At 44.8% G+C, this 19,773-nt stretch overlaps 1 protein-coding gene across 1 annotated transcript in view; it reads right to left on the reverse strand.

Annotated features, from left to right (window-relative positions):
* The window catches only part of ACO2 (aconitase 2), a 56,289-nt gene that overhangs the window by 12,722 nt on the left and 23,794 nt on the right, over window positions 1-19,773 (reverse strand). Inside the window, exons 6-12 of the mRNA XM_040359461.1 lie at window positions 11,542-11,797; window positions 9,387-9,478; window positions 8,884-8,989; window positions 8,641-8,798; window positions 7,125-7,198; window positions 4,909-5,020; window positions 3,733-3,855 (exon numbers count right to left, since the gene is read on the reverse strand). Coding sequence (XP_040215395.1) covers window positions 3,733-3,855; window positions 4,909-5,020; window positions 7,125-7,198; window positions 8,641-8,798; window positions 8,884-8,989; window positions 9,387-9,478; window positions 11,542-11,797 — 921 coding nt within the window. The remainder of the gene's footprint in view (window positions 1-3,732; window positions 3,856-4,908; window positions 5,021-7,124; window positions 7,199-8,640; window positions 8,799-8,883; window positions 8,990-9,386; window positions 9,479-11,541; window positions 11,798-19,773) is intronic.

Raw genomic sequence — 19,773 nt, forward strand, 5'->3', positions numbered from 1 at the left:
CCATGTTATACTTGCCTGCTCTGTTGTAGTGGTTTTGCACTGAACAGCCCCGGGTCCTACTCTTCTCTGGTTCCTCTTTGCCCCTCCCTCCTTTCGAGTGCCTCCACAGCAAGCAGCTTGCTATGGGGGCACCCAAGCTGCAGCTCATTGTGACCATTCATACAGGGAACTGCAGCTTGGCCCTGCCCCCTCTCCCGATTGGCTCACCGACTGACAGCTGCGAGAAACAATGGCACCACTGCTGTGTCTCAGACAATTGGGGGGGGGGGGGGGTGGAGAGTCCCTGACATCGCTGGACAGATGGGGCCCAGGTAAGTACAAGGGGGTGCCGTTACAGAAGGCTTTTTATTTTAATGCACCAAGATAAAAGACTTTCTGCCTTTACAGCTCCTTTAATTCATTCCCTGCTAGAAGGTAAAAAAATGTCCCAGTAGCTCCATCGCCACCTCAGCCAAATACTTGGGCAGGGCACAGCGCAGGATTGAGCCAGAACTCCTTGTCTGTAGTGGCTCACTCCACTCTGTCCCCTTACAGGTTTTGCTGAGGTAGCTCCTGTCAATCAAATCCTGTCCAAAGACAGGGGGCAAGCCATGAAGCGTGTGTGTGTGTGTGTGTGTGTTATGGACACAGACTGGCTCAGGAATGAGCCTACACGTCTGGCACCATAGCAAGCGCTTGACACAGAAGGAGGACCAAAGTGCATCAGCAGGAGACCCAGAATAGGAAATTATCCTTTACAACTACTTTAACCACTTCCATACCAGGCACTTACGCACCTTCCTGCCCAAGCCAATTTTCAGCTTTCATCGCTCTTGCATTTTGAATGACAATTGCGCGGTCATGCTACACTGTACCCAAACAACTTTTTTTAAATTTTGTTCCCGCAAATAGAGCTTTCTTTTGGTGGTATTTTATCACCTCTGCGATTTTTATTTTTTGCGCAACAACTAAAAAAAGACCGAAAATTTTGAAGAAAAAAAAATAGTTTTTATTTTTTTCTGTATTTTTTTTGTAAATAAGTACGTTTTCTTCTTCAATTACGGGCACTGATATGGCGGCACTGATGGGCCACCGATTAGGTGGCACTGATGGGCCACCGATGAGGCGGCACTGATGGGCACTTATGGGTGGCACAGATGGGCACTTATGGGTGGCACAGATGGGCACTTATGGGTGGCACAGATGGGCACTTATGGGTGGCACAGATGGGCACTTATGGGTGGGCACTGAGAGGTGGCATTGCTGGGCATCACTTGTTTATTTACAAATTTGTGCCAGTCAGTGCCTATTTGTGGGCACTGATTGGCATCTAGTGTGCTCATTTTTTATGGTTGCCCCCTTCCCTGGTTTTTTTTTATGGTTGCCCCCTTCCCTGGTGGTCCCCCCCTGTCAGGAGCGCCGCCGCTCGGCTCTCCTCTACTCGTGTCTGTCAGACGCGGGTGAGGAAGAGCCGATCAACAGCTCTTCCTGTTTACATCATGATCAGCCGTGCTTGGACAGAGAGGCTCTTTACCGAGATCGGAGATGCAGGGTGTCAGACTGACACCCCGCATCAACGATCGCCGCGCTGCGCGCCCCCATGGGTGTGCGCCGGCATGTTATCCTGCTGGATGTCAATAGACGTCCATTCAGGATAACACAACCACTTCCCGGACATCAATATACTATTGACCGGGCGGGAAGTGGTTAAGCTGACTGAGCACAGACAAATCGGGTGGTGATTGTCCCAGGCACCCAAGGAGTACAGGCAAGCCCTAGGGGATGGGGTGGAGAGTCAGCAGGTTCCCAGCAGTGTAAAAAAGATAAACACCCATTTGCTATAGCATCCGCTTGCATGTCAGTGCTGCCTCTGATGTAAGGATTATGTCAGCTGCAGTAAAAAAGGATAAAAGTAGTATCTGTATTCAAGCTTCAGCAATCGTCTTTCAAGCCGTCAGCACATTCTGTACTGGGGGGGGGGGGGGGGATGTATAACGCTAATAAAATATACTGAAAACGTGGTCAATAGTATCACTTGTTTAACCAAAACAATATGGCGGCAGAGCTGGGTATGTTTGCACTGCAGAAGGCCTCCTTATGACACTGAGCATGCAGCGGGGGGGGGGGGGAATATATATACATTTAAAAAACAAAGACACCACTTTTCTCCTTGCCCTTTTGTTTTTTTTCAAAGATTCGTTGCAAACGTCTCACTTTGGTGTGATGGTCCGCGGCGACATTATATTACCATTTCACGATTCCGTTTTTGTGTGCAGACGTTGATATTATGTTTTGCCACCTGCTCTGGCCTACTCCCACGTTCACCCCTGGGGAGGTAACTTGACCGGGTTCCACTTTTGATTTCTGTGTGGGATCCAGACATTCGAGTGGGTAAGCCTTCCATTTACTGAGGTTTGTTTTTGTGGCTATTGTTATTAATGTTTTATTAGGTCTGTTAAGATCAACTATTAAACTGTACCTCCATCTCTGAATCTTCAAGAAGAAGCGGCTCACAGCAAGAAACATGTATAGGAGGGGTATCAAACTCCATTTCATTGGCGGCCACATGAGCATTATGGTTGCCCTTCAAAAAGTTGACGTTTTTTACCTTACTGAATTCTCTGCATTAAAGTGGTTCTAAAGGCAGGTGGTTTATATTCATGCACTCTATGCATGAAGATAAAAACACGTGTGCAGCAGCCCCCTAATACTTACCAGAGCCTCATCTTGATCCAACAATGATGCACAAGACACTCAGATGTTCGAGAAACACAGCGGGTGCGATTTGCTCCCACTGCTATCAAAGTCAGTGAGCCAATGAGGAGAGGGGGTGAGGTCAAGCTGCGGCTTTGTGTCTGAATGGACATACAGAGCAGTGGATAGGCTGTGCTTCCCACATAGCAAGCTGCTTGCTGTGGGGGCAGGGGGGAGGGGCCAGGAGCACCTGCAAGGGACCCTAGAAGAGGAAGATCTGGGCTGCTCTGTGCAAAACAACTGCATGTTTGTTTTGTTTAAAAATAACAAAAAGACTTCAGTAACAGCTCTCTCCCCCCACCCCCAAATACTTACCCAAGCTGAATCTTGATCCAGCGCTGCACACAAGAGCAGCAGCTCTCCCCAATATCTCCCTGGAGTCCATGAGATAAACAGGAGCCGCTGCTGCTATCAAATTCAGCAATGAGGAAGCAGGGAGCAAGGCTGAGCCACCCTGTGTGTCAAAGGATTGAGGCCACATATGCAACAAGAAGCAGACACTGAGAAGAGGAACCCATAACACCGGCAGGGGCCAAAGAAGAGGATCAGAGATGCTTTATGCAAAATCATTGCACAGAGTAGGCAAGTACAACACATTTGATTATTTTATTTAGATTTTTTATAACACACACTTTCCAAACACTTTAAGAACTACAGTAGAACACTATGCTAGGTTCATCGCAACTTAGTTGAGAACAGGGTAAGGTAATTAGGCACAGTTGGCATAAGAAACCCAAGGTTGGATAAAAGGAAGGAAATAATGTGCATAGCGTGGACTTTCACAAAACTTTAAGGGGTTACGAGTAACATTCGAGTACAATTTATATTCACCACAGCAAGCAGTACCTTTTCCAGCGCACAACACCACCATTGTGTTAACTGACACCATACAAAACCAGGCATTTTGCCTCGTCTAAGCATTTGGGTTGCGCTGGAAATGGCTGCCAGCAAAGTGCAAACACATCTGGAGTGAAAAAGCCCTTAGTGATGAATACTCACAGATTGTGGCAGCTCATCTGCATCTGGTGCCTCCAGCTTAAACTTCTTTCCATCAGCACCAGTAAGATAGTCCTTTTCTGGGTCAAACTTTAAGGTTCCAGCAATTGACAAAGCGGTGACTATCTGCAAATACAAAAGTGATAGTTATGTACAAACGTCAAAGCAGCCTGTAAAAGTGTTTTAACGTTTCCAATAGCAAACAAGTTAAGCCCCCTTTTTTTTTTTTTTTGCTATGTTGGGTTGTAAATCAGGGAAATAAATAAATCCACCTCCTGCTTTAATACCACTATGGGCAATGTGCATTCCTCTTAAAGGGCATGGATAGGCCTAGGATCTACTGTTGAGTGCCCCTTGTCAGTAACACCAGGAAAACATTGAAAATAAATTGGATTGCGCTGTAAAATCCTTTTCCCAGAGTCCATTAAAGGACACAGAAGTTCTGCTGGGGTATACTTGCAGAAGGCGTGACAAATGGCACCATAAAAAAAAAAAAAAAAATGAGCAAGAGTAGACTTGGGCGACTAGCGAGAGCCAAATTTTAATGGCTAGGTGACAGAGTCGGAACATCTTCAAAATATACAGCTCTTGTAGGAGGTTCCCAATCAGCAGTGGTTAGACCCATCAAGTGGCCCAAGGAAGGAAAACAGCGAACTGGCGACAGGGTCATACACAGCCGAGGCTCACTGATGCATGTGAATGTTGTAATATGTTGGCCGATTTATGTGGGATATTATATTATTATATAAATGTAGTGAAGTCATATATTGTGTCCAGTAGATCATTGATATTTAGGTATTAGTATGATGATGTACGTTATGTTCCGCGGCAATATTACAACAGTGGGGCGTTAGGCTGTCTTGTCCCGTGTGGTCCGATCCAATAGGACCTACTCAATATTAGATGGGTAGTCATAATGTTAGGACTGATTGAAATGGATATAAATATTTAAGTCACTTGGAGGTAATATTGCAAGCAGGTTTAGGTAGATACACACACACACACACACACACACACACACACACACACACACGACACACCTCACACTATTCCGCACAGGCAACACTGTTCCACAGACTCTATAAAGAATGTCCATTTACTTTGGCCAAGGCAGAAATGGCAACTGCTGCATTTTACACTTTATAATAAATGTCTAAGAAATGGCAAAGTAGCAAATACCTCAGGGGATGTAACAAAGGCATGAGTCTCAGGGTTGGCATCATTCCTTCCAGTGAAGTTTCTGTTGTATGAAGTCACAATTGTGTTTTTCTCTCCCTTTTTAATGTCTTGCCTATATAGAATACATGAAGTCAGTTATAGCTCTACATACATGGCATGTACCGATACATTATTATGATGCAAACAAATCAATATCAAAGGCTTTAAATCCAATTCGGGAGTATATATTTTAACTTTGATATCACTTGTTTTGCCAAGGATCAGGAATTACCATTTTTATATGGATAACCAGATAATGGCAGTATATAGTGGGGGAAATCATTTGATCTTCTGCAGATTTTGTAAGTCCATCATTTTTATCATAGGTGTATTTTAAATGAGACAAAATATCAACCAAACATTTCAGTTAAAAAAAACACACAATACAAATTTTTATAAATGGCGTTGCAGTTCAGCGAGTAATAAAAGTATTGGATCCCCAAGCCAAACATGACTTCGTACTTGGAGAAATCCTTGTGGGCAAGCACAGAGGCAAGACATTTCTTGTAGTTGGTTACCAGGTTTGCACACATCTCAGGAGGAATTTTTGTCCTGATGTTTTTTTGGCTGTCGCTTGGCAAGTCAAAGTTTTAGCTCCCGCCATAAAATTTCTATAGGATTAAGGTCTGAATATGGTCTAGGCCATTCCGCGACCTTAATGTGCCTTTTTGGGCCACTCCTTTGTTGCCTTGGTACGTTTTGGTCATTGTTATGCTGAAAGACTTATCCATGACCCATCTTCAGTGTTCTGGGCTGAGGGAAGAAGGTTCTTATCCAAGATTTCACAATACATGGCCCCATCAATTGGCCCCTCAATGCGGCAAAGTTGGTCTCTACATTCAGCAGAGAAACAGCCCCAAAGCATAATGTTTTTACCTCAGCGCTTGACTGTAGAGATGTGTTCTTAGGGCCCTTTCACACGTACGGACCGTATGTCCGCATTTTCATCTGTCCGTTGCGGATGAAAACGGGACATACATGGGTCCCCATGTGATTACGGGTGTCAGCGGATGACCATCCGCTGACACCCGTAATTGTCCGCCTCCGCAATGATCCGCATTTGCGGACGCAAGAAAATCCTATTTTTCTTCCGTCTGCCGGATCGGATGAACACGGACATACGGTCCATGTTCATCCGATCCCCCATAGGGGAGAGCGGAGGAAAGACAGGGCGGTCCCTGCACAGTGTGTGGGGACCGCCCTGTCAGCTGCCAGCTCAGCGGGGATTTTACGGAGGATCCCCGCTGAGCTTTTGCGGACACACGGAGCGGATCATTACTGATCCGCCCATGTGAAAGGGCCCTTAGGGTCATAGTCAGCATTTTTCCTTCCTCCAAACATGAGTTCCCCTCCTCAAGAAGGCAGATGTACAGTCATGCCAATGAACATCTACATGATTCAGAATAGGATTGGGAGAAAGTGCTGTGGTCAGAGGAGACCAAAATTGAGCTTGCCGTGTTTGGAAGAAAAATTCAGACTATGACCCCCCAAAGTACACCATCCCTACAGTCAAGCACGGAGGTGGAAACCTGATGCTTTGGGGTGGTTTCTCTGCTAAAGGTTCATGCCGACTTTGCAGCATTGAGGGGCCATGTAATGTAAAATCTTGGATGAGAACCAAAACACTGAAGATAGGTCTTCCAGCATGACAATGACCCAAAACATACTGCCAAAGCAAAGGAGTGTCTAAAAAAGCCCATTAAGGTAATGGAGTTGCCTAGTCAGTTTCCAGACCTTAATCCTATAGAAATTTTATTGAGGGAGCTGAAAACTGCGAGTTACCAAGAGACAGACAAGAAACCTTAAAGGATTTAGAGAAGATCTGTAAAGAGTGGACCAAAAGCCCTCTTAAGATGTCTGCAATCCTAGTCACCAACTACGAAAGAAATATCTTACCTCTGTGCTTGCCAACAAGGATGTCTCCAAGTACTAAGTCACGTTTTGCTTGGGGATCAAATACTTACTCACTGAACTGCAACGTAAGTTAGAGCATTTGTTCTATGTGTTTTTTCTGGACTTGGTTGAATATCTGTCTCTATCATTTAAAATACACCTATGATAAAAATGAGACTATTTTTAAGTTGGAAAAACGTACAAAATCTGCAGGGAATCAAATTATTATTTTCCCCACTGTACATGGTGCACGTTCCTTTCTATTAAATTAAAACCCAACATACCTGTCCCATTGGCCAATACAGGGTCCACAAGCATTTGCAAGCACTACACCACCAACATTACGGAGAATGTCAGCCTATTCAAAAGGAAAGAAAACAATATTAGTATATGTGTGTGTATATATATGCCAAAATACAGCTCCGCTTACTGTATTTAGCCAGTGCTTTTATAGCAGACTGTTCTGGCATGGATTCTAACTAAAGTGAAATCAAACCCGAAATTCTTTTAACCACTTCCCGACCGCCTTACGACTTTATACGGCGGCACTCTAAAGATGGATATCTCGGTAATGGCAGCAGCTGCTGCCACAACCAAGATATCCATCTTTAGTGTGAGCGGTCCTCTAAAAGATAACGGTGGTCTCCGCGGCGGATTCGCCGCGAGATCACTGTTATCGGCGGTGGGAGAGGCCCCCCCCTCCCGCCGCTTACCGGAGCTGTCGGTAGCGGCGATCGGGTCCTTCAGCCTGCTGTGTGGGGATGCGAGTGAGGGCAAGATGGCCCCCACCCGTCCCCATAGCAGGGTGAAAGTGACGTCAAAACGTCAGTCCCGCCCATGCGTCTTAAAGGCACATTTTCTTGTTGTAATTTTTTCAAATGACAAAATTTCAATTTTTTTTTTTTTTTTTTTACATTTAAGTCTAAATATGAGACCTGAGGTCTTTTTGACCCCAGATCTCATATTTAAGAGGACCTGTCATGCTTTTTTCTATTACATTCCTTGTAATAGGAATAAAAGTGATCAATTTTATTTTTTTCCAGTGTAAAAAATAAGAAAATAAATAAGAAAAAAAAAAAAAAAAATGTTAAAGCGCCCCCGTCCCGACGAGCTCGCGCGCAGAACCGAACGCATACGTGAGTAGCGTCCACATATGAAAACAGTGTTCAAACCACACAAGTGAGGTATCGCCGCGATCGTTAGAGCGAGAGCAATAATTATAGCCCTAGATCTACTCTGTAGCTCAAAAATGCAATCTATAGAATTTTTTAAACTTCGCCTATCGAGATTTTTAAGGGTAAAAGTTTGATGCCATGCCACAAGCTGGCGCAATTTTTAAGCGTGACATGTTGGGTATCATTTTACTCGGCGTAACATTATCTTTCACAATATATAAAAAAATTGGGCCAAATTCTAAGACCGCTGCGCAAATATGGTGTGACAAAAAGTATTGCAATGATCGCTATTTTATTCTCTAGGGTGTTAGAAAAAATATATATATAATGTTTGGGGGTTTTAAGTAATTTTCTAGCAAAAAAAACTGTTTTAGTCTTGTAAACACCAAATCTGAAAAACACCCAAGGTACTGAAGTGGTTAAAATTGAAAATTAACTGGTCTGTACATGAGCTGCACTAGCTTTGGATTGTCCAAAACTACTTGGGTTAGTAACTTTACATTACCTACTCTTATACATTCAATTAGACCTTTGCTTGTGATGTAAAAAAGTTCCAAAAGTCAAAGTCAAAAAGTGTACAAATTGAATATCTGCATTGCTAGAATAGGAGATACACTGCACTTACATAACCGTCTCTTTCAATGGTGGCTCGGATTTGCTCAGAACCTGGAGTGATTGTAAACTTGGATTTACACTTTAGACCATGTGCAAGAGCCTGCTTTGCTACAGCTGCTGAACGACCCATATCTTCATAACTGGAATTTGTACAACTGCCAATAAGACCTGAGATTCAAGAACAGGCATGTTAATGCTCTTTTGCATTCCAAATAAGCCAAAAAAATTAAAACCAGTTTCCTGGGAAACTTACCAACTCTGATATCCAAAGGCCAGCCCTTCTGTTCTGCAACAGTTCCCACCTGAGATACAGGTGTTGCCAGGTCAGGGGTGAAAGGTCCATTGATGTGTGGCTTCAGCTGTTGGAAGTGAGGAATATTTAGGTCTCATTTACATGGGTATACTGTCCAGTACACCTGTACAATGGGCCAGCTTTATCCACAGGTGTTCTGTGCAGCCAGTCCATTGACAGGCAGTAAGCTCCACAGATCTCCAAGCGCACCATCGAGTACATCTGTGTGGGACGAATGCCCAGACAGGAACGCAGACTGCATTCTAATCAATGCACTGGTCCTGCATGGATGTATATTTAGGGATGTGCCTGGAGATCCATCCAGATCTGTGAAGCCGTTTACCTGTTATCTAAAAAGGCTGCCTGCACAAAAAACACCTAAGCCTCCCATGTGAGGGGGAAAAGGCTTTTAGAAGGAAGAAAGAATTTTATAAAAAGTTATTCCACCATCAATCTGTATTTACCTCATCCAGGTTAAGTTCAATCAGCTGATCATATTCACACCCTTCATCTGGTACCAAGCTACTCTTGAACTCGTCTGCCAGAGACGCAACTCCTGAAACACAGAATAAAGACATTCTAAATTAAATGTAAAATTTCTTAAAGTGGTTGTAAACCCTGCTTGGTCATTTTTACTTACAGGCAAGCCTATAATAAGGCTTACTTGTAGGCAAAAACCACCGTCTAACCCTGATCACTCAGTTCTCAGGTCTGCTCCAAATCTTGAGTGCCGAGCTGGGGAGGAGGGAGCAGCTGGTTCAGAATCTCAGTGGTGCACCGAGAGGCTAAGCCAGCTGCAGATCTGGCATCTTGGTGGATCCCAACATTGCCGAGGTCCCTCCAGAGTCTGGTCTGGCTCTGTGACATCAGCCATTCAACAAATTTAAGTGCACGCCTTTTAAAGTTAAAGAAGTATGGCCAAAGCTCTTTTGGGCCCAATTCTGTATATCACAGGAGTGCACTTAGTTCTGAACTCCTATTACCCAGATTCAGGCAAAAGTGGGATAAAGTCCACTGTCGTCACAGAACCGATCCATGCTTTGTAGGAATACAGACAATGTCAGGATCCAACCAGATTCACGACCGGCAGCTAGCTCAGAATCTCAGCGAGCCACCAAGAGCCTGAGCCAGCCGCTCCCGCTGCAAAGTCTGACGCTCCAGTAAGCATGAGGAGCAGAGCACAGAGGGTTGACCATCAGTCACCTGACCTGAGAACTGAGCGATTTGAGCACTCCGCTTTCGGTGTAGAGGTGGCAGAGGCCAGATGCAGCACCAGATCAATGCTGCATCTACATAAATTATGATTCTCCCCCCCCCCCCTTCAAATCCCACACTTCTCTTAATCATCTATGAAGATAGAAGTACCCCAATTGCAGGGAAGATTGGTGTCGCACAGACTATCATAGCATTTCTAGGCATTACATGATTCTTTTGCAGAAATACTCCCAAAAGAAACACTTTAGTAATCACACCACAGGACTACATGTCTCGAGGACAGGATCGTTATTGTGGCATGATCTCGTGATTTTGTACACTTGTATGGAAGAGCTAAAGAACTAAAATGGGTAAAACCACCACTGATGGCCTTGCTAAAGAGACTAAAATGGGAGACAAAGCAGCCACTAGAGGACTTTCTGGTTATTAAAATGTGCATTAACTAGTGAAATGCAGAACTCTAGAACAATCCTAAAAGATTGTATAGGTGAAAGTGTTATATTGCTGCGCCTGTATCTATCAGATTTGGAGGCATCATTGCAGATCATATTAAGAGTCATTCAAAAGAGGGAAACCAGCACACATGCAGTTAATCTCAGCAGGGTTCTAGCCCATGATATGCGAGAAGGCAGATCCAGCCGCAGAGATGGGAGGCAGGTGGTGAGAGAGGGAGAGATTATCTCTCTGCTCAGTCATCGCAGCTCCCTCAGTGCAACCTGTGCTGCAAACAGGGTACAGACCGGCACCGACCGTGGCCCAAGGGTTGGGGACCCTTCATCTAAAGACTGATTTCTTCAAGTTAGGTATTGTCACAGATAATTTTACACTGCCCAGATATAAAGTGGGTAAACGTGGCACCCATTTGTCAGGGTTGTCAAGGCAAGGAGAGCGATTTGCAACATAGGATATGGAGTTGTAGTAAACCCTTTTGGTCAGCAATAGACTTTTCAATCCCCAACATCTGCACTTCCAAAAGATGCTTTGTGGATCTTCTAGGAGAGACTGAAATGTGCAAGTAAACACCCCCCCCCCCCCATTGTTTTCAGCCAAGGAATCTGCCATCTTTGCCTCTGTTTAATCTACAACTGCCATGATGCTGCACGTGTGATCAGTTAGGACACCAGCTATTGGATGGTTTGACAGTTTGGTTGAGAGCACAACCAATGGGAGTGTTACATTTCCGGTACGTGCCGTAAATTAAACTATGGATGGGTTTACTTCCACTTTCACAAAAAATAAAAATAAAAAGGGGGTGGGGAGCTACATGGCTTCTAGTACAATACATGCAGGTTATGTATTATTACATAATTACTTACTACAGGCTTGGGAAAGGTCTCAATTAAATCTGGCAAAACCTGTAAAAGTTATACATATTCAAATGGTCAAACGTCAAACCACACAAACCTGAGCGGCCTGTTTTTTCCAAATATTTTTTCATGCGATGGTTATAAGGGAACACTGATGTTGTGGCTCCAATCTCAGCTCCCATGTTGCAGATGGTGGCCATACCAGTACAGGAGATAGAGTCCACACCTGGACCATGATACTCTACAATGGCTCCTGTGCCACCTTTCACTGTGAGAATGCCTGCTACTTTTAGAATAACATCTTTTGGTGAAGTCCAGCCAGACAGCTTTCCAGTTAGTTTCACACCAATGACCTAAGGGCAAAAAAAGTAACAAGATTTTACATTTTTAATGTGTCTAGTCTAGAAATGTTAAATTGCAATTAAAAACATAACATTATGAAAGTTGCATGAAAAGAGGATGTTGACTGAAATTCAGAATTAAGATGAGCACAAAGGTGTACAAAATAGTGGCTTCATCTTTAGAAATGTACGTTTTTATTCTATTTTAGAATATTTTGCCCTCCTACACAACTGCCCCGAGAGCCTGCTCCTCTACCTGATTAGGAGCAGAATTTAAAAGCCCCACCTCACCTTCTCAGTGTTTCCCCTGTCAGGCTAGGGTGTGATGTTTCCTTTTGGGACATTTTATTTTTTTGTCAGGAGTTGCAGTTTTCTTTTCAATTATATTACTGGTGATTCCTGAGCAAAGATCTGCATGAGCCCCCTAAAGTGCAACTTCTCTGCAACTTTCTAAGCCAAAATGAGACATGTTCTGTGGCACCTACTCGCCTTAATAGAGATAAAGTGCCTCCATCTAGATGAGCCAGCCTGGCTCCAGTTCTGTACCAATGTAGGGGCGAGCGCCAAAATGCAGAGCATGTTATTCAGAGGACCAAGCAGATGCAACTTCAGTGCTTGGACACGCCACACGTGTTGCAATTAGTCATTTCCACCTGGGCGATTCTGGGAGAAGTTGAAGTGGTGTTAGATGGCTCGCTTCCATCTTAATCTGCATCCAGAAACCAAATCCTGCAAGAGTACTGTGACAGACTCACCCGGGACATCCCCGGACCCTCGTATGTCTAAAATCATCTACTCTGCCGTCTACTCTGAAAGGTCATATCTGAGTCACCTAGTCTGGGTAAATGATTAGTTAATTAGCTCATGTTAATTTATGTTCTGGTTACCTCTAACAGTATATAAGGTTGTATTCTTGGTTCTATTAAACACTCCATGTTCAGCAGACAAACAAGTGTCATCTTGTTGTGTGCTTGAGAGCAGCTGGAATATCTCATATCTATATGCAGACTGATAGGAAATTGTATATGACGGAAGCACTCAAGCGGAGTGTGGGACGTTGCGTTACAAGTACCTTTCTCCCCCGCCCCCTGTGTTAAAGGGCAAGAGGAGCTAAGATGTACGTACAGGAGTTGTGTATCTTTTACAACATAGTACAGGTGTATCTCAAAATTCAAATACCAAAGAGTTCATTTCAATAATTAAATTCAAAGAGTGAAACTCATTCTATAGATTAATCACACAGAGTGATATTTCAAGCATTTTTCATTTTGATTATGAAAACCCAAAATTCAGCATCTCAGAAAAATAGAATTCCAAAAAAAAAAAAAAAAAGTGTTTTAATACAGAAACACTGGCTTACTAAAAATGTATGTATAGTATAGTATGCACTTATTTCTTGGTTAGGGCTCCTTTTGCATGAATTATTGCATCAATGTGGCATAGCGGTGATCAGCAGTTGTTATGGAAGCCCAGGTTGCTGCAATAGCAGCCTTCAGCTCGTCTGCACTGTCGGGTCTGGTGTCTCTCCTCTTCTTGATGGTACCCCAGTGTGGTCAGGTGCCAAATCCTGCTGGAAAATTAAATCAGCATCTCCCTTAAGCTGGTCAGTAGAGGGAAGCATGAAGTGCTGCTAACATTTCCTGGTAGAGGGCTGCGCCGACTTTGGACTTGATAAAACAGTGGACCAACACCAGCAGATGACATGGCTTCCCAAATCATCATGGACTAGAAAATGTTGCAATTTGGGAATCAAGATCCCAGAGTCTGACGGAAGAGTGGAGAGTCACAGAATCCAAGTTGCACGAGGTCCAGTGTGAAGTTTGGGAAGCCATGTCATCTGCTGGTGTTGGTCCACTGTGTTTTATCAAATCCAAAGTCAGCCCAGCCCTCTACCAGGAAATTCTAGAGCACTTTAAGCTTCCCTCTGCTGACCAGCTTTGGGCAGGACTTGGCACCTGCCCACAATGCCAAAAGTTCCAATATCTGGTTTAAAGTTTTTTTTTCACAATTAGGCATGAGCTTCGTGTTCGACTGGCTTGGCCAATCACAGCTTGCAAAAAACGGAGAGCCATAATTGGCCAAAGCCAGGGTGACTTTGGCCAATTATGGCTCGGGGGGGGTTTATTACACGCCCCACACTATAAAAGGCTGCCTGCAGGTTGGCCTTGTGTAGTGTGTTGCGGTGGTTAAAAGAGAGGAGAGAGAGAGAGAGAGAGAGAGACATTTTAAGTAGGTAGATAGAGGCTAGTCAGTTAAAGTTAGTGTGTAGAGGAAATATATGCATCCCAGGTGTTGTATATATATTTATACACTGTATAGTTTAGCTAGATCTGCACTTCCTAATTTACTGTCAGGCAGGTGATTGTTCTAGCTGCAATATTCTAACGTGGTCTACTGCCTGTGTCCTCTGCAGTGTGCACCTAAAGCTACGTGGTGTGTACTGCCTGTGTCCTCTGCAGTGTGCACCTAAAGCTAAGTGGTGTGTGTGTACTGCCCGTGTCCTCTGCAGTGTGCACCTAAAGCTACGTGGTGTGTACTGCCCGTGTACTCTGCAGTGTGCACCTAAAGCTACGTGGTGTGTGTACTGTCTGTGTCTGCTATTTTTCTCAATGATTTTCATCCATATTGCAGGGACCAGACATTACATTAAAGCGGTAGTTCACCCTCACTTGCATCATTTTTCCATCGAGACAGGCATTGTAGCGCGAGCTACAGTATGCCTGTCCCGATTTTTTTACCCCCGTACTCACTGTGTACCTGTACGATAAATATTTCGGCTCCCGCGGGGAATGGGCGTGCCTATGGAGAGGGAGGATGATTGACGGCCGGCCCTGGCACGTCACTCTCCCCGAAGACAGCCGGAGTAGGTCTCGGCTCTTGACGGCGCCTGCGCACAGGCGCCGTGAAGAGCCAAGCCTATTTCGGCTATTTCCGGGGGAAGCGTGACGCGCCAGAGCCGGCCGTCAATCATCCTCCGTCTCCATAGGCACGCCCATTCCCCGGTATCTTCGATGTACGAGTACAAGGTGAGTACAGGGGTAAAAAAATCGGGACAGGCATACTGTAGCTCGCGCTACAATGCCTGATTTTATGGTACAATAAAAAAAAAAATTTTTTTTTCGTTCATAGGGTGAACCCCCGCTTTAAAGCCACAAGCCGTTTTAAATTACCCTTTTCTTATAGTAATCTCATTTTGTGCAGGGACAGTTCTAAACACGTGTCACTTCACAGGCATACTATAGACACCCAGCAGGTACGATATTTAAAGGAATTTTGAATTTTTTACTTTTTTTTCACTTTAGGCATCATTAAAATCACTGCTCCAGATAAAACGAGTTTTTTAAAACTTTTTTTTCCATTGACACATGTTCCCTGGGGCAAGACACGGGTTCTCACAGACGGTTTACGACAATAACTTTCATATTGGGCTTTAAAATGTGTTCGGCTCATCCCAAGTCACAATGTAGAGAATAAGAATTTCTATCATATGTGCCCAGTTTTGCCACACAGAGTTAATCCAGCTCTGAGCAATCATCTTTTTTATTGTTCAGTGAAAATACAAAGACTTGCAGAGAAAGACCGAAGTCCTTTCCGCCCCCATGCTTCGAGGGACAGGTTATTTACATATCTCATGCACCAGCTTGGAGACATGCACGGCCTGTGTAAAAAGTTCACAATTCACATCCCCCTCCCCTCTCCTCTCCAGCTCTCCCAGGATTGGCTGCCTTTCCTGTGTTTTGACTAGATGTTTCTCATAATATGGGGTGTGATCCACAGTTCAGTGTGATGAGGAAATGTATACTGTAGTAAACAGCCATCAGAATATACATAGACAAGTGATTAGGGGAGATGTATTTAGTCAGAGCTGGGCAGAGGAGAAGCTTGAGTGATATTATTACAGTGCAGTGTGTGTCTGAAGTCACCTAATCACAGATGCAACGTTTCTATATTACCAGGATGTGTTATGCGAGGGGAGGTGTGGATTTCTCACTTTTTGTACTTACACCCAGTAAGGCTGAATGAGCTTAGGGCTGGTTCACATTAGTACGCTCTGCGAAATTGCAAGCGATTCGCACCGCACTGCAAATCACATGTGATGTCCGTGCAGTGCGATTTAAGAAATACAGATAGTATGGCTGATATCACACCGCATTTGGACCAAACACGCACAGGACCCTTGTTTTGGTCCGCACCAGAATCGCATAGGTGTTCACACCTACGCAATCCGATTCATGTCCTGTCAGTTCGCAGTGCGATATGTGAGCTGAAATGGGCGTGTCATTACCATTGTATGACACTCCCAAGCAGTTCGCATATGGCAGTGTGAACTTCCGTGCGAGTCGGGTGCGATGTGGGAACCCACAGTGGATTCGCAGGGTTCCCAAATCGCACCAGTGTGAACCCAGCCTCAAAGCATACAGCCTACAAATATCACCGGACTGCTCCCATCAAGGCTCGGTACACACTGGTGCGATTCGGGCACCCTGCAAATTTACTGCGGGTTCCCACATCGCATCCAACTCGCACAACAGCTCACACTGCCATTTGCGAACTGCTGGGGAGTGTCATACAATGTTAACGACACCTCCATTTCAGCTCACATATCGCACTGCAAACTGACAGTTTGGACATGAATCAGATTGCATAGGTGTGAACACCCATGTGATCCGATTCTGGTGCAGACCAAAAAAAAAAAAAAAGGTTGTGTGTCCGTTTGGTCCGAATGCGATGCGATTTCAGCCATACAGCATCGCACAGACATCGCATGTGATCTTAACAGCAATGCAGTGTTATTCACATGCGAAGTCTGGCATTGCACCAGTGTGAACTGGTCACCTGACATTTTTTACAAATTAATTTCTGTACCTTTTTTTTTTTTTACACTGATGGGGGGGGGGGGGGGTATTTTTTAAATATATTTTTTCACAGTGCTTTCGGGAAAGGGGGTGGTGGGACATGTCAGTGGGCGAGTGGACAGTGTCAGTGGTCGGCGGCAGTGGCTGGTAATTGGCCCGTTTCTCCGCTCTCCATCGTGACAGATTCTCCCCCCCCCCCCCCCGCAGCCTGTGGGAGAGGGAAGCTGGCAGCTGAGTGGGTGAAGGTGGAAGACAGTGGGCGGATGAGGAGGGGGCCAGAGAAGAAGAAGAAGGGGGCCAGATAAGAAGAAGAAGGGGGCGCTGGAGGGGGCAGACACGGAGGACAGTCGGGGATAATTGGGACAGCTGTTAACACCGCAATCCCCCATACATAGCTTTTCAGGTGAAAGCCGCGGGAGGGAGAGAAGAAGCGGCTGATGAAAGCCATGCATGGGGGATCGCGGTGTTCACAGCTGAACCGTTGCACCGATCATCCCCGACTGTCACTGGACATTCTCATGTGTGCAGAAGTGACAGGGGCCGCAAGCGCGTTCTGCTTCTTCACAGAACACGCTCTGTTACTCCTGCACATGCATGGCAGTGTCACCAGGCGCAAGGCTCGTCCTCACACGCTGGCTGGCCAGGGCAGTGTAGTGGTGGGCGGAGAAGTCCTCTGACGACGCGACTCCGCCCACCGAGAACCTTAAACGTCCACAGATTCGGGAATATTGTGGGGCTCCTACGCAGTCGTATCGTGGGCGCATATTTACGCTGGGCGCATTTGCCGCTCCCATTGATTTTCTATGCACATATGCAAATGAGGGAGATACGCCGATTCACGAATGTACTTGTGCCCGGCGCATAATATACGCGGTTTGCGTAAGTCGTACGTCCGGCATAAAGTTATTCCCCATATTTGAGGCGCCATCCATGCAAAGGTATGGACCAGGGAACACAGCCATCATATTTTACGTAGTACGTGAATAGGGCTGGGCGTAGGTAGTGATCCGTCGTATCTTAGAGAGTAGTTCCGACGTGATTGCGAGCATGTGCACTGGGAATACGTCCACGGGATGGCGCATGAGCCGATCGTTTTAAGTACTTGGATGGCACTCGGCCCATCATTTGCATGGGGTCACGCCTCATTAGCATGGCGCACGCCCACTTCCACTTACAACGGCTTACGCCGAGGGAACCCAGCGCAGTTTGGGAGGCAAGTGTTTTATGAATTTGGTGCTTACCTCTCTACGCGATGTCGGCGTAGCGTATATTAGATACGCTACGCCGGCATAAATATGCGCCAATGTATGTGAATCCGGGCCATTGTCTGCATGCCAGCATAGGCCTCAGGTGTGCATAGTTTTAGGATTCACAATACACAACTCTAGCCTCAGCCATCATGCAGTATATGCCGGTCTTAGTTTACTGCAGATTAAGCAAACATGACACTGGGGTCAATAAGATGCATATAAATTTTTTTTTTTTTTTACTATTCTTGGAAACGTAAAGGGTAATGTGTGTGTTGATGCACGTTACTGCATTGTTAAAAATACATGGTCCCTTTTATATGTTTCTCATGATAATACCAATTTAAGCAGACCTTCCGTAATTTTTTTTTCATCTTTCCATCTATTAAATCTTCTGACCTTGTGGTTTTAAGGTTGGCTAGTAAAAAAAAAAAAAAAAAAAATACTGTATACAGCTTCCTGTTTGTCTGGTCATTAGCCTAGGCTTATGACATCATGCACAGCGCTCTCTCCCACTCGTCAGTTTGCCAGGAAGGGGGGGGGGTGAGTCATAAGAGGGCCAATGAGAGCTGCAGGTGTGCCTGTGTGTAAATCCAGAAATCCAGGAAGTGGTCAGAAAGCAGCTCCAGCTGCCCACAGTTAAAATGGTTGCAGCCAAATTCCATGGAGGGAGATTTCTGCAGCATATTTGGCAAGTACATAATCAGTGTATATACAAAGTAATATGCAAAGTGGTTGGTGGCAAGATTCAGAATGGCAAAGATGTTTTTATTACAAATCATGCGAGCAGACTGCAGTTCCTCTTAAATATTTGCAACCTCACTCCAAATTGCTCATTTGGGTCTTGTAGCAGTTAATGTTTACATTCCACTAATAACTGTCCATGGTTCTCATTAATAATTAATTATCAACTTTATACAAAAAAAATGGTTTTGTATAGTGATGTAGTTTACAGGTCAGTGTTGGTCTTGATTAGCTCTCATGACACTGGGAGTAATGTACACATTAGAGCCCCGGCAATCAGGTGTAAGACTGCATCCTCCATTACCAGCTGTGGGGTGGCCAGGGAACAGTGTCCTGGATCACTGTTAAGATGCAGCACACCAACCTATGCCACTGTTGAATAGTGGAGAGGATGTGCATCTGATGGTTTAAATACATTTATTCTAGTGGCAATACACTAGGTAACTTCAGGCTGTGGTCTCTAAATTTTATGGGCCTAGGTGCAGTCAGTCTGTCCGATGTCCAGGCTGCTATAAGCTTGAGTTTTGCATGACGTGTTCAAATAAGTTCCAGGGCACCAATATGTTCTTGCCTTTTAGGTTAGTCTTCATTAACTCTGTCAACGCATACATGTGTAGCAATGCGTGTATGTAACCTCAAGTCTACCTTAGGCCCCTTTCACACTTGGGACTGCAAAGTCGCATGACAAGTCGCACCCTATGATTTTTTTTTTTTTTTAATGAGTACCATTCATATCTGTGCAACTTGAAGTCACATCAACTGCAAAGTAGTCCTTCAGACTTTAAATGAGAGTTACATTGGCATTCCTTGAAATGTCAGAAGTCACGATAGTGTGAAAGGAGCCTTACCAGTTCAGAATGCATACCCAACATGGTGCAGGCTTGAGGAAAAGAAGGCTAGGACAGCCGCACTCCAAAAATGTCCTGTTTTTTTAAAAAATTAATCACAAAACAGCATGCCACGGCCAAAGAACAGAAAAAAGCTGACGTATCGCACTATAACTTAGTGCTTATTCAGAGCTATGAATAAGCACCAAGTTATAGTGCGAAACGTCAGCTTTTTTTCTGTTCTTTGGCCGTGGCATGCGGTTTTGTGATTAATTTTTAATAAACCAGGACTTTTTTGGAGTGCGGCTGTCCTA

The sequence above is a fragment of the Rana temporaria genome, chromosome 7, assembly GCF_905171775.1.
Source record: "Rana temporaria chromosome 7, aRanTem1.1, whole genome shotgun sequence".
Classification (NCBI taxonomy): domain Eukaryota; kingdom Metazoa; phylum Chordata; class Amphibia; order Anura; family Ranidae; genus Rana; species Rana temporaria.